The sequence below is a fragment of the Diplotaxodon limnothrissa genome, linkage group LG15, assembly GCF_057381915.1.
Source record: "Diplotaxodon limnothrissa isolate DT_005_m linkage group LG15, D_limnothrissa_male_GT1.1, whole genome shotgun sequence".
NCBI lineage: Eukaryota > Metazoa > Chordata > Actinopteri > Cichliformes > Cichlidae > Diplotaxodon > Diplotaxodon limnothrissa.
The window spans coordinates 44366118-44393047 of record NC_140610.1 but is presented as its reverse complement, the minus strand read 5'-3'; the positions used below and the strand labels follow the sequence as shown (position 1 = coordinate 44393047).

The 26930-nt window shown below is 42.6% G+C and overlaps 1 protein-coding gene and 1 long non-coding RNA gene across 3 annotated transcripts in view; both read right to left on the bottom strand.

The window, feature by feature from the left end:
* Positions 1-4034: 4034 nt before the first annotated feature.
* On the bottom strand, positions 4035-25279 carry LOC146618110 (uncharacterized). The gene is made up of 13 exons (XM_085372287.1): positions 23979-25279; positions 21804-23683; positions 21427-21687; positions 20834-20999; positions 20537-20630; positions 18396-20106; positions 18100-18257; positions 12033-12208; positions 11049-11150; positions 8006-8891; positions 7651-7759; positions 6138-6245; positions 4035-5294 (listed from the first exon to the last, which is right to left on the bottom strand). Exons 1-13 carry the CDS (start codon positions 24934-24936, stop codon positions 4584-4586), a joined length of 7320 nt encoding a protein of 2439 aa, XP_085228413.1. The 5' UTR covers positions 24937-25279; the 3' UTR covers positions 4035-4583.
* A 129-nt stretch (positions 25280-25408) lies between these two features.
* Positions 25409-26930, bottom strand: part of LOC146618109 (uncharacterized) — a 97793-nt gene continuing 96271 nt past the window's right edge. For both annotated transcript variants that reach the window (XR_014906876.1, XR_014906875.1), the window contains one exon: positions 25409-25468. This is a non-coding gene — a long non-coding RNA (uncharacterized LOC146618109). The remainder of the gene's footprint in view (positions 25469-26930) is intronic.

Below are 26930 nucleotides of genomic sequence, written 5' to 3'. Positions count from 1 at the left end.
GAAGTGTGAAAATGCACAAGACGCTGTGGACAATGTGTGTCTTTTACTGTGTATTTTGCTGTGGGTTGTTTTTTGTTGTTTTTTAAATGTTTCTAGTTTTAGGATGACCACACGAGCACAGTGCAGTTCAATTTTATTTTTAAATCTTCATATTGTAAGGTAGGGACTCTAAAATAGCAGAGAGAAAACCCCAACAATCAGACGAGCCCCAATGATCAAGCGCTTTGTGACAGTAGGAAAGAAAAACTTCCTTTCAACAGGAAGAAACATCCAGCCGAACCAGGCTCAGGGAGGGCCGGCCATCTGCCGCGACTGGTTGGGCGTGAAGAGAGGGAAACAAGACAAAAGACACACTGTGAGGATGATCGTTACTCCTCACCACGAGGCAACAGGAAAGAGGACCATACAGTTAGAAGTCCAACATATATGTGATGATGAAGGTTTAGGTAGAGGTTACAGGATAGCAAGAATATTCTAAATATGAATGATGAACCACATTTGTTGAATGAACGGGGAGAAAAAAAGGCCTGGTACATATATTGAGGAATACTGAGAGAATGGGAAGTAGGTTTGGTAAATCCAGACATCACTGCAGGGAAGGAAAGTGGGAAACTGGATGGGAAAGAAAGTCAGCAGGCATGTGGTAGATGGATGGAAAATGGCAGGGAGGAGTTAATGCGACTGACAGCTGACTCCCAGTCGGCATTGATGTGGGGAGGCTCTGACACATGTGGATTTACAAGCTGCTTCTCCCCACCTGCCGCTGAGGGGATTGTCAGCATGTTCATGCATTTCCCACACATCCACCCTTCGTGCTCTGCTGTCAGCCATTAGGAATCACCAGGGCAGCGACAAGGACATGATCCCTCACAGGCTCCCCACCTGCCAACACTGCCAACTGTGTTCGAGAGAGCGCAGAGCCAAGACAGAAGCACCACTGTTGGGAATTACATATGGGTCTCAGCAGTTGTGGGTAAGTGGTTTTCTCAAACAGTATGGCGCCCCTTGCTGGGTGCCTGAAAAGAACATGATGGTTTTTCCATATGGCAGCTTGGTGAGCTTAGTGACAGATGTCCATATTTGTGTTTCATAATACTTCACCAAAGACATAAATATGTCAACAACTAAATGATAAGGAATCCTAATACAATCATAAACCAAAACTAGCTCAAATACAAAGTCAACAATCTCTTAAATGGTTGACAACAGATTATGTGATGTTATTATGTTGTAGGTTAAAAGCACGATGACACATGCCTGCGAGAAGGTCATTTTTCACATGTGCAGGTATTCACTGTTACACCAAATGACAACACTCTGGGCCTAAATTCAACTACTTCCCTCGTCGATCTACCTAGCACACAAAGCAGCAACCAGGCAGCTCACGCTCGTGCTGGAGGGGATTTACATTCTTGCAGGAAAATCTACTCAAGAGGCTGGATTCTCCTATCCGGTCGTTAAGTGATGACGTGATGAATCCTACTTCCGGGCCTAAAGTAGTCTGCGTTTAATATGGCTTTTGTGTTGTTAACATGTTTAATGTTATGTATTTTCTTCTATTTAATCTCAAAAAGCTCCTAAAATAGTCAGTGATCACTGTTGACCTCCCTCGGCTTTTATTACCGCTAATCATTTATTTAAGATCAGTTTTTAAAACCTTAGGATGTAACTACAGCCCAGCCCATGCAGCAGTATATGAATGACTAACCTCCCGTTGTTCTCCTGGCTGAAGTTTGGTTCTTTTACAGCATCCTGCCATGCGATTACATTTGTTCCTGACCACCGAGAACACTCATCCAACTACCACCCTTCCGATTAGTGGGTGACCTGCTCTACCTCTTGAAATGACAGTTTCAAGACAACATGTTGTAAACTATTGTGGGTTGCAGCTTTACAACCCACTCTCATTAGCTTGTGTGCATATCTGATATCTGCTTTCTTTGGAGTTTTAGCTGCTCCTCTGCCTGCCCTTGGTTTTTCCATGTGTGCATATGGAAAGGCAAGTGGGTCCCAAACGAGCAAGTGAAAAAAACAGGCAAGAGAGGCAAAAGATGCCAAGAGGTCCAGCAATAATTACCTCCTATATTTTTCTATAAGCAACACTTCGCAAAGTAGACACATTTATAAATATTTTATTAAAATTTCTTGTTAAAGACAAACTGAACGCACACAAAAAAAATTATACTATTCATATTTATTTGAAAACAACAATCCATTTCTTCCACTTCTACTGCGATTCCTTGTTGCAACTGGGGTCATACATGATATTTGTATTAATTCCACAGAACACCATCACAAAAGTTACCCTTTTATATGTATGTTTACCTCTTTTTTTTGTCCTTTTTATGTATTGTTGTCATTTCTATACAATGACTTGTGCTTTGATATCTTCGAAAGAGAGAAAGAGTTTTTAAAGACATCATTGTCATCAGGATAAGTGTACATAACAGAGGATCGAAATAGAAAAAACATTGTAAGAAGAGGATATACTGGTCGAATACACACTGGTACAGAATACAGAGATACACACTCACATTGCAGCCTGCCCGACTCGGCCCGAAACTGTCAACAAGAGTAAAGAGTTGTTGTCCCAACCGCTCCCTTCTTCTCCTGATTTTAGGATTTTTAAGTATGCTGTTGTTGCCTTGCAACAAATACAATCCCTGCTGGTGAGCAGAGTTTTGGCTAAATATTGCTTAGCTACAAAAGGGATATCCAGGAGATGAAGAGGGACCACAGGCGGGCCAAAAAAGCAGTGCAGAAAAGCCTTAAAATCACAACTGTTGTATGTATTCTTAATATTCTCAGACAGTTTAGGGTTAAGAGCGCAGAGCAGTTCTCCCCCTAACCACTTCTTTCAAAGTTCGCTGCAAAAGAAAAGGAAAGAAAAACCGATGAATCCCGGGACGTCCACAGAAGAAATATAAGGTGCATTTGTCAGAAAGTTTGATGCATGTGTTTGCATGTGTGTCCCCCTCGAAATAAATCCATTCAGTAAGAATTTCAGTGGGTTGATTGCCATTGCCCAAAAAATGTGCATCCATGACAAAAAATGTGTGTATGTGTGAGTTTAGGGGGAGATGACTGGGTATTTACATGGACTGGAATGTTTTTCCCGTTTACATATCTGGCATTCATTCAAGAATGTGGAGCTACCTTTGCCTCTGCCTGATGTTAATCTTGGTTGCAGATGGATGCATCGGTTGGGCGGGAGGAGTGCGGTGGTGTATGGAGAGAGGCGGGGCAGAGTTAAAACCAACATTTAAGCACAAAAAAAGAAGAAGAAAAAAAAAGCCAAGGTGCAAGAAGGCATTCACTTAATGCTGAGCGCAAATCTGTGCCTTCTAAAAATCAAAAGAAAAACAAGACATAATACCACAAAAGTTAAGATAAAAAAGAGGAAACATCACAAGCAGGGGGCAGGCAAAGAGCAGCAGAGAAAATGTACAAGCAAACTACCATAACCTTAATGTGAATGTCATTCTACATGTTAAGTGCAGATAGATAGATAGATAGATAGATAGATAGATAGATAGATAGATAGATGATAGATAGATAGATAGATAGACAGACAGGTTGATAGATTCTATACACTGTATGTATTAATATGCTGGGTAAATATTCTGGTAAATCTTCTATGTGTATATACCTCCAAGTAGAGGGGGCTCACTTAGACGTATATAAATAGGTCTAACATAAAAAGCCATATTACAGTGTGCATATCCTCGCCCTAATGTAAGCGATAGCAAAAAACCCATGCTTTACATAGAAAAAGGCATCCACGACATTTAAGAAAAAATTTACAATTTATGAAACATGGTAACAATAATAATAAATAGTATTATAGGATTGCTGCTGTACACAAAAAAGCAATTTTTTTAAATTTCACTCATATAAAAATATGTTTTAGTGCAACCGTACGTAATAGTCATATCCATAACTTCACATCGTTTGTCGAGACTTTTAAGTTTAAGGTGTCCAAAAAAAAGAGAGAGAGAGAAAGAAAAAACGGGGAGGAGGATGAGGGAGGGGGCTGCATTTATTACAAAGCTGATACGTGATAGTATTGTACTTTATTTACATTTACTTTCCTGCTTTGTTTGCTTATAAGAACATAAGCAAAACAAAAAGAGAGAGAGATAGAGAGATTAAAGAAAAGGCACACACGTAGCTGTCCGATGGTTTTTTGTTTTTCTTCGTCGTACCGTTTAACTAGAGTCCTTTGTTTTGTTTTGTTTTTAGCAGATTTTGGTCGGGCTCACGTTGGTGGGAGTTACCGTACATGTGTATGCTCTTTAAAGTCTTTAAATAAGAAAGTCTCTGAGAGCAGGCCCCGTTTAAAACAGGCATGCTGTACACGAACATTAAGAGGTCCGTTTGAGTCTTTCATTTTTCTTTGTATGCATTGTTTTTATGTGTGTAAGAGAGAGAAAATGGGAGAAGAAATTGTGTGTAAAGTGTGCAAAAGTCAGTTTTTCTCTCTCCTGTTGCACTTCATCCCTTCCTATTATCCGAAAACAAACAAACAAAAAAAAGGAGACATCCATCGTTTCTCCTCCTCCCCTTGGTCCTCCTCTGCAGCACTACGACACGTCTTTGCTTCTCTTTGTGCTTTCTGCCTCTCTGTCTCTCTCCAGCTTGAGAAGTTTGGATGCCATTGGAGGCTGCAGGCTGTCAGATCCGGGGCTTGGAGGGTAAGGGGATGAGGAGGAAGAGGGCGAGTGAGGAGAGGCTGGGACTGATGAGTGGGGAGGCCTGAGTTCCAGGCTGCTAAAGTGCTGAATACCAGGACCTTGAGGAGGAGATGGTGATGGGTGGGGAGATGGCGAATGGTGTTGATGGGAGTCTGGGGACAAAGCTGAAGGAGAGGAAGAGGAGGAAGGCGCTCTGCTTCCGTCTTTCCCGTCATCCACTCTGCCTCCACCTCCTCCTCTCTCAGCAAACTCCTTGGAGTCAATGTAGAGGGAGGCGATGGCCTTTGTGCACGTCTGGATTCCCTCTTCCTGCTCCTGCTCCTGCCTCACGCCTCCTTCTCCTTCCTTCTCCTGTGAGGAGCGGAGAGGTGATACTGAATCCCTCACTGTTTCTCCCACTACTGCTCCATGCCCGCCCCTCTCTGAAAAGGAGGTGAAATGTGCCTCGCTGGTGATGGAGTCCTCCGATATGCTCTTCTGCAATGACATCCGAGCAGCTTGCAAAGCCCCCTGCTGGGCCAGAGGGGTGTTAACGGACGCAGGAACAGAGTGTACAATCTGGATTCCACCAATGGGGATCATTGGGTAAGGCGAGCGCACCTGAAAGAGAAACGTTTAATTCACTCACGTGTTAAATGTCTGATCCCATTTATACTGAACTAAATACTCCACTGGAGCACTTATGCCACTGAAAACAGTCCTTGTTTACTCTGAAGTGAGTAACATTTATGCTCTTTTGCAGTTTTGGAGAAAAAAATCTTTAAAAGAAGAAGAAAAGTTGTTTGTAAATGACAAAAACCTGTTTTCTTAGATAAGATCGATTGTTATCATCTTCTTTAACCTTTATTTATCACATAACAAAACTCTACTTAATTAGCAGAAGTAGCATTATTACATACACACTTTTTGTATAAAATGGCTTTATAATTATGGGAATAATAATTTAACAATAGAGCACTTTTACAACATATGCTTTTTTTTCTCAAATTAAGTCAAGTAATAAATGAAATATATAAAATATTACTTAACTAAGGACATGCAAAACATGAAAATGTCTTAAACTTTCATTCTTTCAAATCTCCAGCAGGGGGCGATTATTCTGGTTGCAAACAAGAAAAAATTACCATACATCTCACCGCAGGAAATACTTTCCTGGTGAGTTTATAGCCTCAGTAGCTAGTTTCATGTCTTTAATAGAACATATGATGTTCATTTTGTAAGCGATCAAATGAACAATAAAGCATAGTACGATTAATGCGTGGCTACTTTGCTATCCACCTCTTGCTCGTGACAGCTGGCTTTGGAAAACCAAAAAATGCTAAAGGTTCAAGCTGAAGCTTTAAAACAGGACGGTGACATCATGGTGGTTAGGTCCATCTTTTACATACAGTTTTTGTGAAACAATCAAAATCTGTATTATAAGAAAAAAAATAGAAAAGATACCTGTAGTTGAGAATGTAGGGGAAGGTGACTGAAGAGGACTTGGTGGGGTGGACTAGACTGGTTACCACGGCTACCCTGATCCACTGATGACGGTGAACCTGGATGCTCCTGGAAGAGAAGATGAAGATGAAAACATGCTGCTGGATATAATCACAAACTGCTGAGTTTACTTGAAAATTTCTTCTACATTTTGACAGGCAGCAAATGCCCTCAACATAAACACACATGATTATTGGACAATTCTTCTTACAATAAACACACACAGGAGGTTTTTCAATGGAAATCCAAATCTTATGTAACAAAATAAACAAATGAACCCTGATGAAATGCGCGACGGTGCTGGACAACAGGTGTTGGTACGAGAACAAAGAAATCCAAAGAATGAAGGCTCGCTCAGATTTCTTGTGTATGAAAAATGGTTGTTAAAGCATTAATCAGTTATTTGAAGAGCAGTCAGTTATCCAAGCAGAGTCGCTCTCTGCTTCACGCTTTGTTTAAGTGGGACCAGCAGCAGGAGCTGGAGTTTGAAGTAGAGCTCTTAAGAAGAAAAACAGCCGCGCTATTAACCACACCAGCCAGCCAAGATCCCATTACCACCAAAACCCAGCAGCCCTATCTTCAATCATCCGTCTCTCCAACCCTCTCAGTCTATCTGACTCGCTCTTTATTCCCTCATCCTCTCTGAATGTTTCTTCTGTCTGCCAGACGGCTTCGTCTCTGTCAGGTTCTCTCTTTCTTGGCTCCCTCTTTCTGTCCTTTTCTTCTATATTCCTAAGTTGCGCTTCGGGTTTTTCACATCAAAACCACAGTCCGCATACTCAAAAGCTCTACCTCAACGGTAGACTTTAGAGAGGCAAATGTTTTTAACAAAACCACAAGTATGCATTTACTGAAAGTGAGGAGAAGTCCATTTCTGTGAACAAAACTGATCAAAATTTTCCTCCCAGACTAATAATTTTCATAAGCAAACTTACAGAGAAATCTGAGCCAAAGAACCTGTGAAACAAGCTAACCTTCTAGTTATGAACATTTATTGTTAAAAAGAGAGAGAAGATATCTTCTGACATGAGCAGCAACAAGAACAGTAGAGAACTACTGTTGACAACTGAGAGGAAAAGGAGGTGGATTTGGGTTGCAAATTGGCTTGCAGCAACATTTCAGAATTTCACATCTCACATCAATGTTCATAACCTAGAGGTAATTTTTCATCAACACTTACAGTATTACTCTCGAGATCTCGTTAAATAAAGGATCCAGAATTTCAAAATATGTGCTAGAGATGCTCGTTCATGAATTCATCTGATATAATTGTTAACCCTGCTTCCAAAATATGCATTAGGTTCAAGCTCACAGTCTAACTATCAGACTGCTTATGTCCCTTTCCTGGCCAATTTCCCTCATGTGTCCATGTTATTCTTTAAAGTTAAACCATTGTCTGTCCCATGCACCAATCAGCGTCAGTGTGGAACTAAAATATTTAAACATTGAAGCATAATCATGAACAAAATCTTACCGTCTCCATTTCTGTGCTGGCTGTGTGACGTCCCAGAGCGCTGAACTCTCCCTGACCCAGCGCACCAGTCTGATGACTCAGCCTCAGGCCCCGCGCCCCGCTCTGCTGGCTGGTGGTCACAAATACGGACAAATATCACATTATACCTTAATCAAGTGTAAAATGTGCATCTGTTTATCTGTTAATGATACTGAGTAGTTTTAAGTTGAACTGAGGTTTGCTGTTAAGCTATTTAAGTGAATCAGTTAGGGGTACTGGATTAAATGGAAAAGGTTCTTCTTCGGACCTGGAACTTGCTAAAACCATTAACCATTAAGTAACAAAGTGGCTGAAATCATTCAGAATTTGAGCTTACCTTTGGTGGTGAAGGTGTTGGTGAAGTCCTCTGCGAGGAGACACAGGCCGGATCATCCCCCTGTGGCGGCCTCGTGGTGAAAGGTCTCGCTTGTAATCTCTTCCCGATGGTGACGTGGGCCGAGACAAGGGAGAAAGCAGTGACAGGTGTCCCCTTCTTGGTGAAAGGTCTCGCCTGTATCCCCCTGCTGCTCCCAGGTCTCTCTTAGGGGAGATGTGACGCAGAGGAGAAATGTCCCGCCGGGGTGACAGGTGTCCTGCGCGGGGTGAGAGGTCACGACGTGGGGAGAGGTAACGGCGGGCTGAGGGTGAGGAGGATGGGGAAATGGGGGATGGGCAGCCAGAGTTGTCCAAACCGGGTGAGGAAAGTCGTGATGAGGGGGAGGAGAGATCTGGGGAGGGGACGGGAAGGTCTTCATCCATGGAGGAGGAGGAGGAGGGTGGAACCAGCAACCTGCTACCCTGCGACCGCTGCTGGCCTCTCTGGTACTCTGACTGACTGTGCTCCCGCCTGGCCAGGTCGGTATGCGGAGCCTGCGGTGTGATCTGGATACTCGGCACGGTGGTGAAATAGCCAAACAGAGGCGGCCTGCTGGTGTTTCCCAGGAGGTCGGACGCTGAATGGTAAGAGAAGTGAGGAACAGGTTGGGAGGCGGCCACAGCTGTGACAGAAAGGGAGGGCAGGCCATAAGGCTGCGGGCTGGTCGAGCGAGAGCGAGTCTTTGGGGTGGAGTCACCATCATAGTCTTCTTCGTCGTCGTCTTCATCATCCACCTCATCACCATCTTCTTCACCACCCTCTGAGTCATCAGCATCTGAAAACTGGTGATCTGCCATCTCGCCTCTGGAATTCTTCTCTGAAGACCTCTGGCCTTCATCTCCGACATCTTGAAGAAGAGGAGAAAGCAGCAAGAGAGAGAAGGAAAAAGAGGAAGTGGAAGAAGATGTGAAAAAATATTATAAGCAGGAGATGAAGAGTGAAAAACAGGTATGAAAAAGAGATAAGGAAAAATAATTGAAGGTGAAGTAGTAAGGCAAGAAGAAGAAGAATGGAAGGAAAGATAAGAGACAGAATACAGACACAGGGATAAGGACGAAAGGACAGGAAGAGGAAGAAAAAAGGGGAAAATGGACGAGAAACAACAACGATAATGTATAAAGGAGATGAGGGAGAAAAAGCAGAAACAAAAAGAGTGGGAAGAAACATACAGAGGAGGCAGAGGAAGAAGAAAAGAAAGCAGAAGGAGTAGAAAGAAGGAAGGAGAGAAACAGGAAGAAGACAAAGAAAGGATAAAGTAAAAGGAACAGGAGGGGGAAACAATAAGGTAGAAGGAGACGAAAAGGACAATGAAGAACAGAAGAATGAGTGGAGAGAGAAATGGTTTGTATTAATAGGTGACAGAGTTTAGGTGTAAAACAAAACACCAAATAAAATCTCATTCCCACCAGCTCAAAACAATAAAACACAATAAAAAGAAAGTTATTTAAACCCTCAACACTTTGGTTTTTCCCACAGGATGGACTACAGCCAAATGTTGGCAGGGTCTTATTGTATAGTAGCAGCAAAGTTACTGCTGGCAGGTAACCAACGCTTTAAAATGCAGCCAGACGATTGGCTGAAAAACGTTAATTCTGGGAATTAAAAAGTTTGTTTGCTTTTTGTGACTTTCAAAAGAGTCCAAGTTGAAACAGAGGCATGTTTTTGTTGTTCAGAGCTTCTTATCTGTCCAGAGAGAGATCGAAAAATATGAAATTGATCTAAAAAAAAAAAAGAAAAAGAAAAAGAAAGAAATTCCATCAGCATTTTATTTTCCCCCCATATGCAGCACAAGGAAGAAGTAGTTAATAAATCGTATTTAAGCAACTATTTCAGCGGAAATCAGTTGCACTAACATTGGACTACTTTTCCAGTTAGTCTTATATACAACAGTTTCTCACAAACCACCAGTGTTTATGTCTCAGTGACTCACTCACTGGATTTCTGTAGTGCTCCCTTTCCCCAAAAACCCCCTGTGTATATGTGGGATCATATCCCAATTAAATGGCATGCCAAAACATAGTTACATTTAATTTGGTGGTCTACATGGTGGGGCGTTACCACCAGCTACCAGTCCCATTCTGGTTAAATATGATGGTAAGGGCTCAGTTCATCCGCTTTTACAAAAATTATGCAAAGAAAACCTACACTTTTTATTTGTAAAACATTTTTTCATAGAAATCTGAAGTGATTGGTTGAGAGATGCTCTCGCTGGTATGTCAGTCAGATATGACAATAAATGCTTTATACTTGATTTTTTATTTGTTGTTTATTTGGTTGCTTAAATAATTAGTTAACGGCTATAGAGAGGTATAGAGAATCAGTGGATCCATTACAAGAGCAAACTAGATACCAAGATGCTGTCCATTCAGATGTTTAAAGAACAAAGTGTAGCAAAGATCAGCTGAAAGTAATAACTGCGAATGGTGAAAACTCCATAGATTATAAAAATAATCCCACTAATTTCCAGCTTCATTATCAAGTCATCAGGAGATTAACGGGAAATCGAGACCACAGCCCCGAGAGACAGCTGATGAATATTTCATGGAAAATCATATTCATTCGTCAATATCAGCCTACGACAAGTTCGCCAGTAATAATTTTCAGATTATTTCCACATCAGCAGATTAATAGCACGGCGTATTCCTTGGCGTATCCTCATGAACCTCGTCACCGAGGTTGACTGGCTAATATTTGTTTCTTTTTCTAAGCTGTAGCTTTAAATTGTTCCTGGAGTATTTCAAGGCCATAAGAGGTGTTTTTAAAATATTTTTTTTAGTCAGCTTGTGTGTCAGGTGTGGTTGTTTGACATGGATGCTGGCTGTCAGGATAAGCTCTGCTTTCCATTACACTAATTGTCTCTGCACAGCTACACCGAGCCAAGAGCTCTGCAGGCTGCACTCAATAAGACAGCAGGATGTAGTCCAGCTCAAGAAGTGTGTGTGTGTGTATGTGTGTGTGTGTTTGTGTGTGTATGTGTAAATGCATGAGTGTGTTTGTCTCCTACCTCCTTCGTCTGCCTCAGTGTCCTCAACGGAAGACATGGAGACTCCCAACTCCAGACACTTTTTCATATGAGCCTTAGACTTCATGTGCTTCGTCAGGTTTCCTGCAAAATGCGCACACACAAGCACAAACACCATTTAATGACCCTTCGACTAGTCTTACTGGAAACCACAGCTTGTTGGGCTGCATCAACACAAGACTGTAAAAGAAAGGATGAAATGGAAATAGAAGCGGATGAAAGAGTGAGACCGCAAGATTGCAATTTATAAATAATATATAATTTATAACAAATTTAATTTAATAACAAAATTACTCAACCTGTCTGGACTCTGCTTCAGTTGGCAGAATGTATAGAATCCAAAGATACGCATACTTTACATATGAATTTGAAAATCTATCCCGTGGATAATGGCTTTTTATTAAAGATCACATATCGGGTAGTCAGCATCTTTAACCTCTGATATGATGGAGGTTCCTGCTGACCACAGCTACAGAAAAACAGCCTTTCTGCATGTTTTATTCATTCATTTAACCACTTAGTGCTGCCCCTTAAGAGTTTTCCTACTAAAAGTCTGCCGTAAAAAGCTGCTAACACCTGGAAAAATGTTTACAAGGTTTACTGTGATGGTCAAGGAGAAAGTTTAGAAGATATTTATGGAGGTCTACAATATCCAGTGGTTACTGCAGTTATAAAATAAATCAAACCCCGGCCTTAATAAGTCACTGCATTACTTGCATACAGAGATAAACATAGTTCAGTCAGTAGCGCTGTAGTCAAAATAAGATTCATTTCCTCTCCACTAACTTATATTCGACACTATAAATGCAAAAGAAGCAAAACCCGATCAGAGCAGACATCAGCGACAACAGATACGAGAAAGCACCTAGGGCGGAGGCGGGTTGCAAGGACGGTTGCAGTTGCACAGTGACTGTAGCCAGGCTTGCTCATAGCATGCTGCAAAACACAATATAAAAGAAGCCCTACCTTTCGTCTTGAATGCAAAGTTGCAGAACTTGCAGACGTAGGGTCGGATGTCGGTGTGCGTTCGGATGTGTTTCTTCAGCATGCTGGGCTTCTTGCAGCGGATGCCACACTCTTCGCAGATGTATTTCCCTCGTCCACGACCACGGACGTAGACGTAGTCCTCATTGGATTTATAGCTGGAGGAAAGAAACAGTGCAGCGATTAGGTTTTTTACATTTTTGCAAAACAGGCACTTTGTTAACACAATAGCAGAAACAATTGTTAACAATGAAGCCATGAAAGTGAGTTTTACTTGTAATATCATAATTTTGTCCTGCCACAGTTGTTATTTATGCTTATGTATACAGTATAAAGATAAATAATGTACTGCTATAATATAACTGCCAGACAGCCCTCTACGGTTGGCTGTGATTCAGTTCACTTCATCACAATTTATTTTTCCCAGCGGGACAATTAAAGGCTGGTGAAACAGTAAACGGATACACACATACAGCACAATGCTAACACACACACAGAGGAAGACACCAATCCAGTTTTATATTAAAAAATATATGAAACATGTATTCCAATCTTCATTGGACACTCTATTCATGGTTATTGAAGATCTTTGTCCTTCACCACAAAGAGGTCAGAGGTCAAAGTCAGAGACACAGATGCTTGCTGACACAGAGGTTCTGGTTAAATAAGACTGAAATGAGGTTTCCTCTGCTCAGATGCATCATAGGGATCAGAGGCTGCAGTAACCATTCATTCATGTTTAAATCCCATCACCCCTGCTGGGATGGTTCATATAGTGCTATATTTTACACCTTGTCATATGTCACTCCGCGGAATTTTTAATTTCCATTTGCAGTCATTTCCAATTGCTTGCCTCAAAGCTGAGGTTAGTCCCATTCATTACCCAACCACTGCATGCCACCAATAACCCCTGGTGACACGATGGACACCAGAAGGACAATACACCCACACCCCTCAAAAAAATGCTCAGGAATGACTCAAGGCACTGATTTGGCCTGTACACTACCACAATCCCACAAGCTGAGCATTCGCTCGAATGATTCCAGTGAAAAACACAATCCACAGAGGTCCCAGTGACGTCTAACAGATCTGATGGGTCAGAGGTGTTCTGGCAGCTTAGGGGCACCAACATATTGTCAGGCATTATCAGTTTTACTCTGAGGAATACACCTGTACACATGTTCATCTGTCTTTTGCACAATCCCAAATCACACATTTGGCATAAACAAAGTCTTTTATTTTGAAAATAAATATCATTGCCACGCCTGTCTCTGCTCATCAGCTCTGCACATCTTGACGCAGCTTCTGTCAAAAATGGAGAGCGGAGAGCCGCTTCTGGGATGCTTTCGAAGCACGCTGTGAAGCAGCTGGTGGCGTATTCCACGGGGGTTATTGCCACAGCTGATCATCGTGTGTTTGTAGTAAGCTGCAACAGATTACTTTGTGTCTCACGATGATTACCATGATTAATGTAAGCAGAAAACAAGCCTGCTGTCTTTTATTATCCCTGTGAATTCTGTTGACCTGGTCGTAACCTCCATACAGATGCAACCTTTCTTTGTTTTAAGCTAAAACGGGAACCACTGGAGCGTTCCACTTCTGGCTTTGTTGTTCATCATCTTTTCTAAAAAAAAGATAACCACATTCCTTCAGCCAGTCCCACTTATTCTTTTACAAGATTTCTTTTTTTTAAGCATCGCTGTCAGTCGTGATTTTCTATCCCACATGAGTGAAAGAGTGGACACTTGGCAGTGGGATCAGTGCATGTCTGCCTGAGTCTGTCAGTCATGGAGGGAAGTTACCACCAACCACCAGTCAAATTCTGGTAAATTCTGTCTGTTTTTGCTCTGCCGCAGAAGCATCGCATTTAGTTCAGTTTTTTTGTACTAAAGAAAAAAACGAATAAATCCTTGTGGAGGAGTAGCAAAAGCTGCTGGAGGATTGTATAGTTTCCTGTTGTGTCTGCAGTGGCTGGAGAAGTGGATAATGTGTAGTTCAGGGCCTCATGTGTTAAAGGAGGTCAAATATCAGGTACATCAAACAATCCATCTGCAGCAGCGAGGGGAAATTTGTCTTTCAACTGCACCGCGAACTGGGAAATACCTCTGAGTGCTCGTCTGAGCCGAGACGTTTGCACAGCTGTGTCCAGTTACCAAAAATGAATTATGATGATTATTTCGTTTTATTCTATTTTATTCAGGGCACACGGTAAGATCATAAAAGCAGATTCACTTTCAAAACTTCTGAAACGTTCGACTGACGGCGAAACGTAAAGCCAGTAAAAGATCTGGTTCTTCGGCCAAAATTTGCACTTAATGGATTTCTGTCATAGAGAAAGATTTCAGGTTTCTTTCTTTTTTTTAAGGTATAGTCTGTTTGTGTGCCTGTTTGTGTGAGTGTATGTGTGCATATGTTTGTCTTTCCTGTGCACTCTGTTTGTGTGCTTTCATCCACTTATTCCTCTTAAGTGTCCTTTGGGGACACCAGAGAATTACTTCACTGTCTGCTGCATTTAATAACTCCCCTCCCTGTATATATGTGTGTGTGTGTGTGTGTGTGTGTGTGTGTGTGTGTGTGTGTGTGTGTGTGTGTGAAAGCGAGAGAGAGAAGGGGTATATTTGAATGTTGTGTGTGTCTGCACCGTCTGTTCCATTCGGTAACCTTGGTCTTACTGGCTCTACTGTAGGCTATAAAACATTATGACACTGTGGGAATGTCTCTCTCTACAGGGGTTAGCTTTAACTCCCTCGTACAGGCTTTATTTGACCATTGAATGTACACTTGAAAAAAAATCCCTTAGTTTTCTATGTGGAAAATAAGCCAGATGTGAGTTTAATGACAACACAATAATAAACAAAACATTTTCTCTGCTTCGTCGCTAGATTTGAGTAACTTTCAGGAATATAAATAGAACATATAAACTTTGACTGCTCAGCAAAAGATGCCAGCCTTCTCAAATAGACGCAGACATGCAAGCCAATTTATGATATAAAGCCAGAGTAGATTAAAGATTTCATGTTTCTTTGCATACTTTGTGCTATAGATACATTTTCTTTAACCAAAAAAGTTTCATGTGGCCATATTAACCTATTTAGGAGCCTCAAGGTGCTGTGGGCCCCTTTTCATCCTCTGTAAATATATTCTACCTCCATACCAGGTTCCTGTAAATAGTGAGAATATATCTGCTGTACTGAAACATTCTTAATATGTCTCTTTACTCAGCTTTATCGTGAATCTATCTGAAAATATTCCGCCAACATGAGAACAATATAAAATAAAACAATTAAAAACTTTATGCACCCGACAAGATGGAGTCCTCTCACAGTATCAGATGCTGGCGGTGTCTCACATACATGCACACACGCAAGCTAAGAATCCTTAATTGTTGGTGCAGCCATGGTGGTACTGGATGCTAAATGTCCATTTTTTATTCTTTTCCCCTTGGACGCCTGCTCAGGTTAACTCGTTCTTCCTTTCTGAACTGAGCGTTTACTCTTGTATTTCACGTCTGCTTCCTGCACCAAATGACAAGGTGTGCATCAGAAGTTAGTGAGGGTTAGCTTACCAGGGCTACCCTTGGAAAACCCCAGAGCCTATTATAATTCTTGTCAAATCACGTGTTTATTGATATGTAGTGAGGTGTCAAAACATGTCATTAAGAGCACAGGGAGGGTCATCAGATGTCTTTCTGGGGGAAACAGCCCAAAGTTCTTACTAGAATAAAAGGAGCGTGACAGTCTTGAGCCAGAACACACCAAAAACTACACATATTGGTTAAAGGTTTAAGATTTAAGATTTGTCTCTTCTTATCATAACCCTGGATGGTGAAAAATGATGATCATCCAGTGTTTTTCATGTGACCCCCAGAGGTCTTTTCCAACCATTCATACGTGACTAGTTTGGAGTGACAGCCCTTAAATGCGGTTCATCACGGCACAATTGCCAACGAGTATGTGTATCTTTGAGCCGCCACTTTGACTGAACAACAGTATCTGACACTCTGAGACTAAGAAGGAGACATATTTTATTCAATTTTTTTAAAACACATTAGTTTGACATGGTTAGATTACCCCAGGCATAAACTTTAGTTAGTTTAGCTGGTGATAAATTTTGCACCTGCAACATCTGTTGTGCTGAAACAATACCTCATACGCTCATTTTTTGGGGAACTGATACATTTATTTGGGAAAATACTGAACACAAGGATGAAAAAGCTAAAGTACGGTTTTAACAACAGTTAAATATTTATGTTAAAAGGAGGGGCAACGTTTGCTGTAACAATGTGATTAAGCAGTTCATCTGCTTTGAGTCAAAACCAGAAGATAATTCTTAATGTTATGACTTCTGCCAAAGATTTTCTGCTTCTTTCTTTTTTGGCTTCTGCTTTTATTCATCAGCTGACTCGTGTTCACAAAGATGGATGCAAAGTCGCTTAAAAGAGCTTTCTTATCTCATGCAGGAAAAAAAAAAACTTTCTAAAGCTCTGGTCAATCTGAACTTTCATTTCCAACGTGTCCTGCGTTTTGTCATCGCTGTATGGTGGAAATCTTTTCAGTTGTGTGGGAGTAAACGAACTTTATGCAGTTCTAAAATGCTGGAAATGTTCTCTAAAAACAGAAATTGGCAAAAAAAAATGCACCGCTTTCAAAAAGGTGCTGCACATTGCAGTAATTTATTAGAACTGCAATCGCACATGAAGTCACAGACAAACAATAAACTTTGAAAAAAAATCTATAAATAATTTGGAATAAAGGCAAAAAACTCGTAAAAATTTTAAAACTAAAATAAAACATTGCGCCGAATACATGAAGTAATCTAATAGGATTTTTAAAAAAGCATTTCTCCTCTCAGCAACTAACAAAAGAAATAAATACTGAAGTTGTTGGTGTCAGAAAAACTGCGTGAAAAAGGCTTTAAAACACAACTAACGAGGGACAAATCCCACTTCACACCAGTCTATAAAACTCAGAGCAAGAATTATGAAAGTTGATGTCCAATTACAGCAATGCAGCCTGAGTCGTTAGCCCGTGATGGGTTTACCAGGCTCAGGCTCTTGGCCCGACTCTCGCAGGCACAAATTAAGCCCAAAGAATAGGCTGTAAAGGGATAAGTCTTCTTTTTTTAATACCTAAGAAGATTTTTCTGACTAATCATGATGAGGCAGATGTCTTTACAGTCCATACAGAGGTCACCAGTGCTCATTTTTATTGAATACTCAGCTGTTAGGATTAAGAAAAAGACAAAAGGCAGCTCAGTATTTTGAATCACGTACTTGTAACAAATCACTTTTCTGTATGCAAGTTTTATACCTTATTCCTGAGTTTCTAAGGGAAAAGCATTAATACAAATAATATCATAAAAGTGGTTATTAGTTAGTATATGCTTACATTTTAAGTAAAGCCTGACCTTTTCCTTTGACGATTTAATTTTGCATATCTTTAGGGTTTTATCTTTATCTGCTCTTTTCATTCACAGAAAAATAAACTGATTTTGACCATACAAGTTTTATCCCTGTAGTCTCTGAGGAAGTGCGAAACACACTACAGAATGATCTCTTTATGTGATCTATGATGCCACAGCAGAAACAGCATTTAAATGCTTTTAAAGGAGCAGCTGATCCCAACATCAAATATTTAAATGTTTGCTACCCTGTACATGATTTCTGTTCATGTTGAAGTGAGAAGGTTCACCAAGGAATTATTTTATTTCTGTACCTCTAGCAACTACCACCAGACAAACATATTGCTGTGATAATGAGAGGCTCCTCCTAGTGTGACAGGATGTAAACATTCGAGCATCTTCCTGAGCTGAGCTCTAAACGTTAGTTAGCCGCATGCTTTTATCTGTTAGAAAGAGGACACTTCCTACATGAAGATTTGTCCTTTTCTAGTCCACAATTTCTCCCAACAAGCTGATGCTGCGTGAATGACATCAACTGGCATGGCTTCAAGTACACAAAAGAAAGAGAGAGTAGTTTTCTGGAGGTTTGACAAGTCATGTTTAGAGGCTGTCCCTGTCCCTTTTAATTGTGTATTTTTATTAGACATACCCGCCTTCGAAGATCTTGATGCGTGTCGGTTCAGCAGCAGGCTGTTTGACTGAGACCTCCTTCTCCACCTGCTCCTCCTTTGAACGATCCCATGAAACCACTCCTTTCATCTTCCTCCCAAAATGACTGACATCTACTGGCATCAGCTCTGGCTTCAGCTAAAGAAAAAAAAAAAGGTAACATAAAGGGCAGATTAAGATTCTTGCGGTTGTGTTTCTCTGTAGTTGTGTCCATGCGTGCATAATTCAATATTTCTCTTGGCAATCTTTTATCCTTCTGATGACTGCAGCACATACCTGATCAAACCGCAGCTTCCAGGCTACAGAAGAGACCAGTTTTCCGGAGCTGGGTGGAGACATGGCTGCCGTTGTGTACATCAAATCAGTGTTCCTCTTCTGTTTGGACCGCAGCAGAGCCAGTGAAGCCTTGGTACTCAGGTTCAGAGGATTGGGATTGTATGAGCTGACACACCATGAACTGTAGACGGAGCTACGCAAAGCTGCCTGGGTGCTGTTGGGTTTGGTGTAGTTCAGGAAACACCAGCTGACTCTGCTCATCGTGCGTAAGCTAGGGAACGGGAAAAGCTGCTGGACATCCGCCACATCTGTGAGCAGCAGAGTCTGACCCGCTGCTCCAGGTAATCCTGGGCTTTGGTTGGCATCGAGCTGAACCAGCATGCTGACAGGCATTTTATTTGAAGTAGGTTGCTTCGTGCTGTCAGCGTCTTCTGCGTCGTTAGAGGAAACCATGGACTCTGGGCTGGAGCTCGGCTCTTGGGCTGAATCGTCCACGTCAAGCTCCTCTGGGGAGTCGCAGCCACCTGAAGCTGGAGAACGGTCTGTGACAATCTGGAGCGGAGGGGTGAAGCTCTGAGGCCGAGGGACGTCAGAGAGATGGGGGGCAGAGGAACGGACAGGAATGGCAATCTTGGTAGCAACTGGGAAGTCACTTAATGGAGGAGAAGAGGACATCCTTTCAGAATCATCCATGGAGCCTTCGCTCTTCAGACCTCTTCCTTGTCCCTTGTCAGGCTTGCTGCCACCTTCAGTTCCACTTAGCTCCACAGCACTCATCTCCTTGACAATCTGTCCATACATCCTCTCCTCCTTTACTCTTTTCTGTTGCTTAGTCTCAATGAAGAGCTCAAGTGAGCTGGTAGGAGAGAGCATGCGCTTGCCCCCTCCGATAGCAGACCCTGATGCATCTGTGGTGGATATGGTGCCTGATGTTAGTGATAGGGGGATCCCTGTGTTTAGACGTTGCTCTGGTAGTGAATCTGGACCCTTCCAGAGTGGGTGCCGCAGCACTGCACCATCCGTCTGCCCTAGGAAATGTGCTAAGTTGAAACCTCCTCCAACTCCTCCATGTGGCTTTGTGACACTCACAACACCAACCGGGGGAGACATGTTGCTGTTGTCAGTACTGCCTGGCCTGGCTGAACCCAAACCTTGTGCTCCACTACCATGAGAAGCTATCAGCTGGCTAACACTGGTGTACATAACACTACCAAACGATGGCACATGGGTTTGGATCCGTACAGGAACCAGCAAACCAGGCAAAGAGGCCTGTGAGCCCAGGTTCTGGGTAGCAAATATGGGTTGGATCTGTTGCAGAAGCATGGAGGAGGTGGTGGACAGCGAGGCTGACAGAGGAGAGCTGCGATTTGAAAAAGAAGCAGAGTAAATCTGAGAGGTTGGATTTTCTGATTTTCCATCATATGGCTGTTGATCGTGGACTTGTTGCAGGGAGTGGAGTGGCTGCTGTTTGTGAAGTGGGAGACCGGGTGACCTGATGTGGAGTTTTTGGAGTTGCAGTTGGGCCTGCTGGGTCTGCTGCTGTCTTGGTGTCTGTTCAGGCTCCTGATTCCAGAAGAGGCCTGGTTGTGGGAAAGAAAGGAAAGGAGGGCCACTCTGGTACTGCTGCATCATATCTTTACTCATGACCTCATGACCTGGATGCTCTCCCTCTGATGACGAGCTTTGGGCCTGCAAGCGATGCTGCTGGGACCTATAGAGGACAAAAACATTATCAATTTTGTTGAAGGCTACAGCAGTAATAAATGTGACCCTAAATACAACCATAAAAATGTAATGCAATGATTTTCAAATAATGTAAAGCCTCTTAAGAGAAGTTACAACCAAAATAATAACATTTCAAATATTTATTTTACAGAAATGTGAGAAAAAACATTTTGTGGTCTAAACAATCAAAATCTTAAATCTCTTTTAAGAATTCTTTGGTGTTCTGTATTCAGGCTTTCTTATCACCACAAATTTAAAGGCCAGCATCCATGATACTACTTTCAACTTTAAATTCTATGCAATTCACTACATTCTGTTCTCATTGCGTTATTTTACACAGTTTCCCAGATGTTTTTGAAGCAGGGCTGTACTATTATTATTTTAGGTTATTTCTCTGTAAGTATATTTTGTCTGACCTGCTATAGAGAGGTTCCTCTGGAAGGCTGTCTTCGCTGACACTCTGTTGGAGAATATGCTGGTGGTGCTGTTGATGTTGGTGAGGTCCTATATCTGTGCATAAAATGCATACATTTGAAAAGAATACTCATTTTACAAAAGTAAGCTATAATAGCAGAATGCAATCCATGCACGGAAGGATGTGGGTAGTTTATTGAGTCGAGAAATTTTTCAATAAAAGTTTGGGAAAGTATGATGGATAAAGTATAAGACAAAAAAATGTATAGATAACATACTAAGATGAATGTAAAGCTTACCAGCACCAGTCCCAGTTCTCTTGGTTCTGCTGACTGCTTCGCTGCTGCTGTGAGGGGATCCTGCTGGACCAGGCCATCCACCATGCTCCAAACTCTCCTGTTTGATTGACGTTTCTGCGCCCCCTGGCTCCTGGGTAACTGCCTCTGGATAAACACTCAGTGAAGCCTGCCAAATGCAGAGAAGTGTGGAGGGAAAGTGGTTTAGCTTTAATAAAATTATATTTGGTTAGCTTGACTAAGGATACCATATAAACCTTAATATAGTGCATGATAACATTGTGATTGCATTGTATTGAGATGATAATGTCGGTATAGCATGGCATCATTAGGATGTCTTTGAATGAAGCTGATGGGGGTGCTAAAATACTAAATTATTTTGTAGTGCCTTCATCCTTAATAAGCTCCTAGTCCTCTTCTTCCATCTAGCTCAGAGTTTTTAAATGTTCAGTTGAAGAAGTTGCAAGGTTGTTTACTTTACTCCAGCTCTTTTATTCCATGCATTGTCACTGACAACTTCTGTGTTCTCTTTCTGAGGAATACAAATGGCACACGGCCAAATTAATCTAAATATAAGTTAATCGTTTATACACTACCTGTCTAACAAGATATCCACGCCGACGTTCCTTCATTGCAGAAGCACTGGAGTACAGTTCTCCCTGTCTTGAGGTTGACAAGCTTCCATAGTCAAAGGATTTACTGCGCATTTCAGGCAACTCCATAGGCAGCGTGCATGGTGCCTGTTCTGATGAAGACCTCCTCATTTCCCTCTGCTGGTGGTGGCTAGAATAACCACTACCTGGCACAGTCAGGAACTCTGATTGCTTTGGCCCACCACCAGATACTGAAGAATCATCCTTTACAGAAACAAAGAGACAAAGTTTCCACTTTGTTCAGGATGCAAACCCCTCAGTGAAGACCTTACTATAAAAGAGACGTAAATGCACTTGAAATTACTAAAAAAATGGGGTACCTGTTTTGTTGGTGAGACAGACTTGAGACCTTCATCTCTGTCAAATGACATGGAAAGGGAAGAGGAGTGGGACAAGTTACTCTCTTGACTGGGGCTACGAGAAAGGCTGGTGCAGGTCGATTCAAAGCTTGATTCTCCAGATGAGTGTTCCATGTCTGCTAGGCGGAGCCTCTTCTTCTTGGGTGGGAGCTTTTCTGATGGCATTTGGGATAGTGTGTCGCTTCTCTGTGGCAATTGAAACTCCTCGACATGCTGCTGCTTCTCCAGCTCCTTGGTCATTGGAGCTTCTGTGTCCTTATCAGGCTTGTCTGGCTCCTCTGTCACCCTGATTTCAGGAACCTGGATGTTTGGTTGTCTGACTAGTTTGGGTGGGATATGATAAGGCTGTCCAGGTGAGGCTGCAGCTGATGATGATGAAAGGGAGGCCAAGTCACTGTCACTTTGTGGCTGCTGCTCCATGCTCTCTGTCCTCAGAAGGGTGGATTCAGGACCTAGAGCATCTTCAAAGATCTCTGTGTCAGACTGCTCAGAGTACTGAGTACATGGAGCTTTATCTGAAGGCTGATATACTGGCTGTTCAAAAGACTCTGACTTGTCGAAGGAATTTGGACGGCTGAGAGAGTTGGTGTGCTGGATAACTGATATGACATTCCCAGCTGTTTTTCTGCCCTCAGAGTCAGTAAATAGTGCAATGTCCTCGGAGCACATGCTGGCACAGGTGTCAAAGCTGTCAGACTGACTGTGTGCACTATGAAGGGAACCTTTACCTGTTGGGGTGGCTCTGGACCCATCAAAACTACCTTGTTTAAAGTCATAGTCCCCTATCATTTCCACTGAACCACTACAGCTACTGTCGCAGTGTCCAGGGCTGTCCTCATCATCCCCAACACTCTTTTCTTTCCTCCTTTTTCTTGTGGCTATTTCTGACATACTAACTTTAGTACCATAACTAAAGGCAACATGTTCTGGAACTCCTGGGCCGCGTTCACCAATCTTCATACCCAGAGACGAAGTTAAATTCTTAGGTAAGTGTCCAAAGCCCTCGGCCTCTCCTACGTGGGCTTCATTGGTTGAATTTTCAAATGCACTCTGTCTTGTGAGCCTACGATGGCCTGGCGGGTAAAACACATCATCTGTCACAACATTGTCAAAGGATTGGCTACCCCGTATCCCTTGGGGAACACTGAGGTTAGGAGGGGTGGAAGTTGGCATGGAGTTACTCCTAATAAGATGCCCAGAATCTGATGGAGGCTCTAGAAGTCCTGTACTGCTTTGACATGGCCCAGTTGGATACTGCTTTGGATCTTCTGAGATTCCTACATCTTCTCTAAAAGAGATGTGATCCTCAGCTATCTTCCCTATTTCCAGAATTGCACCAGGTTGCTTCAAGGTAGTCAAGCTAGTGGGGTCTGCCCCTGCCATGCCTACTGTTATAGAGTGTCTTGACCTGGAGCTTGGTCGGTAGTACCAAGTTCGACCGAACATAATCTCCTCGTACGTCTTGACGTTGGTATTTGGAGGGCTGATCTGCTGCTCTGCGCTCTCAGAGCGTGAAAAGTAGCCAGAGTCTGTGCTGCCTTTGCTGTGAGGACTGAGGAGGTTAAGTGACTGGGACATGGCAAGGTCAGTGTCCTGTCCTTTTTTGTCACTTAGCCTCAGGGCCAAACGTTGCTTGATTGTTGGGGAGTCATCCAGGGAACGTGCTCTTCCACCAGCCTTTGATGCTAACATGTGGTGTGACACTTTTATGTCATGAAAGGGGGGGCACTCCATCCCTGTGGAGGGGACTCCCCCAGGCTTGGGAACGATAAGAATAGGCACTTTCATAGATCCAATGGGTAGCTCTTCAGGTGAATCTGCATATGCTGGTTCGGCACCACCTTTATAGTGGGAAAAATGAAGATGATACAGATTACAACCATTCACAGTAAACAAAATACATGGAGAGTTTATATCACTGTAGCTGAACTGTGTAACAGCATTAATACGTTTTTATTTTGGATCATTGTAAACATACCCATAACAAATAGTATTTTAAGCATCAAAAGATGTTCATAGATATAAAGAACTAGCTATGTGTTAAGAAGGGGTTTCTATGAACCAAAACTGTTTTGACTCTTTGGGAAAATTCTACTTAAAAATTTTTTTTTAAAGTGTCTTATAGAAGAAAATAACCTGTATTCTTGTCAGCTTCAAAGGAGATCTGCAGGGTTGGACTGTCTTTGTCTGTTAGCATGGTGGTGGGCTCCACGCCTTCCTCATCCGTATCGGTACTCTGCTCTCCATCTGAATGGACCTCAGCCTCACCCACTGGTGATGCCTGGTCCATGTCCCCACTACGGGCCACAGCTAGCTCTGAAAATGGTACGAGTCCAGCTTTGATGGCATGAGCATGGGACTTGCGATGCTTGTAAAGGTTGCTCTTGGTTTTGAAAGAAAAGCCACAGGGTACACAAGGGTATGGCCTCTCTCCAGTATGTGAGCGGATGTGCTTCTTCAAGACGCTGGGCTTGGCGCACGCTCGACCACAGTAGTGGCAGATGTACTTGCCAGGCTTTTTTGGCTTTTGCTCTTTTTTGCCATAGGCCTCCTCTCCGGGCTCCGGGCCTGACTGAGAATACTGTCCAAAGGAGCTGGGTAAACTAGGAGATTTGTGCCGAGGGAACCTTCCTGCACCAGCCCCATGTGGGTGAGTGTGTCCTGGGTGTCCTGGGAATAGGTCATCCGAGGGCAACTGGCCAGCAAATGGCCAGGCATGAGGCTCTAGGCCTGGCTGTGGTTTGGCTCCTGAGAGAAACCGTTCAGATTGAGGATGTTGAGGGTATGGCTGGCCAAGTTGGTAAGGATATCCCCTGTGGAACCCCTGAGCAAAGTGGCCTTGTGGGTCTTGAGATGGCGGGCCTCCTATGGCCCCAACTGCAGATGGTCCAGATAGCAGCTTTCCAGAATTCCCTGTGATTGGGTACTTCTGCTGGGGTGCTGATCCTCCAGGAGCCTCCAGGTCAGCAAAAGTGCTTCGTTTGGTGTTTGCAGAAGGCTCTGACGCCCATTTTCTTTGTAGAGGTACCTTCTCCCTTGCTAGTTCCTTGTTTGGACATTTCTGCCCTGTCGCAGGTGATTCACGAGCCTCCATTTTCTTGAAGCTCTCCGTGGTTTAGAAGAGGGAGAGAAGAGGGGATGCAGGGAATTTGGGAGGGTAGGTCTTTGAGGGTTACAAGGTCCCAAAACTACCAGGCATGATAGCGGAACCTTTGCTGGCTGCCAACAAGTTCACAGAAACATAAAATATCCATCCATTTCTCAGAAAGACTGATTATAGAGTCAAGCTGGAAACAGGAATTATCAAGTGGAGCAGAAAGGGGAGCTTCAGTGGATAACATCAGAGAGGTTTCTCTCCTTCTGCCATTTTGTAAAAACACGAACGCTGCTCTCTGTTGTTCTTCTGTCCAGTTCATCTAAGAGCAGAAGAAACCTTGAGTGACCTGCAGAGGGACAGAAAAAGAAAAGAAGAAGCACATGGAGAACATTTTAGGCAAATACTGTAGTCAACAATTGTAATAAACTGTGTTTAACAACATACTCAATTACTAACGTTTCTTGAGGGAAGGGTGCTTGTAGATCCTTTTTCTGTAGCTTCAAGTCCTTCAGTTTTCTCACCAAAAGACCTAAAGCAAAGCAAACGAGAGAAAAGGCTAATTAGTGTTGTGTACAAAAATCATCCAACAATACAGTAATCAGATACACAGATGGTAAATAACCTTTAGTCTGACATCACCCTTATAACATAAGTCGGACTGGTGTTGATGTGACATTTTTTACTGCTAAATTCAGCACGCTACCACATACTTTGTTGTGCAGAGACGACTCACTAAGTTGTCAAGTACATGCCTGATGTGCGAATATAAATGTCATTGATTGCTCAGTTAGTTTCTTCACACTGGATTCCATCTGTGCTTGTTGCCTTTTTTCACTCCTTTCTCCTCCCTCCCGCCCTCCCTCCTCCTTCCACTCAGTGAGTCACAGATGAAAAGCAAACCCACACTGTTCCTAAAGAGACACAAAGGCTTATAAATAGCGCTGTGGAAGTGACGTCGGAGTGTCATAATATGTGTAGGCGTCCAAAAAGGCCAAGTCGAAGAGCAGCAATCAGCACTAGCACCTTTTCTTCCTCTCTGGGTTACATCTAACTTGGTATGCAAAAGCGATCATGAGAATGCTCACAGATACGCAGAAACAAAAGAAGACACACACAGATGTAGACAGAGTGCTTGCAGGCACTGTAACTGCACTGCAAAACTGCAGTAGACAGTGTATATGTGTGTGTTTCCGTTGTTTAACGTTTCTTAACCACACCAACACCTGACAGCAGAAGGGGCACAGAGCCACAGAGCACATATAAACATGCATGCTGAAGTTGCATTTTTGCTTTGTATTTCCTCATCTCAGAGTTTAAACAACCTCCCTCACACTCTGATTGCGACAGAAACACACACACACACCCACACTGTGGCCTCAGTGCTGGTAAGCAGGGCTCAGTGACGTTTGTGTCTGGGGGCCCAACGTGAGACCTATAAATAGCACCGGAGGAAAACATGTTTTATTCTTAGCAGCAAGAAAGTTAAATTTAAGCTAACTTGTGTTTTTCACATGTACTCCCCAAACCCCTACGCCCACTCAGAAAGACAGACAAACAAATACCAGAAACATTATCTCAACCTTGGGTCATATCTTTGTGTTTTCCATGGTGTTAAGAGTGAAAGAATGTGGAAGAAAACTCCAGTTGGGCAACAATGGGGATTCAATTGAGTTTAGCTAGCATTATAATCCGGTGATGCTGATTGGTTAGCATTATGGTCAGCTGACACAAATGCAGCCAAAGGCAGACAATCTTGGTGATTACTACAGGGGAAGTATGGTACTAATAATAGTCAAGGCAAGGCACAGCTTTTTTTAAGACCTTTCACAGTGTGAATCCAGTAATGTGAATGGCATAATTCCCTTATGTTGAAACACTCCAGTATCAATGAGTCATGGCTCATGTGTCCTTTGACGCCTGTAGCACACATCGGATGTGCCAGTGTGCACAGCAGCAGAGGATGTGCCAAAGAGGAAAGTGGATTAACGTCA

Excerpts from the sequence above, each read along its gene's own strand:
- LOC146618110 (XM_085372287.1), bottom strand. The coding sequence starts at position 24,936 with ATGGAGGCTCGTGAATCACCTGCGACAGGGCAGAAATGTCCAAACAAG. Across the intron at positions 20,107-20,536 it reads GAGGAACCTCTCTATAGCAG|GTCCCAGCAGCATCGCTTGC; the intron begins GTCAGACAAAAT and ends TGTCCTCTATAG. Across the intron at positions 11,151-12,032 it reads CTTTGCATTCAAGACGAAAG|GAAACCTGACGAAGCACATG; the intron begins GTAGGGCTTCTT and ends CGCATTTTGCAG.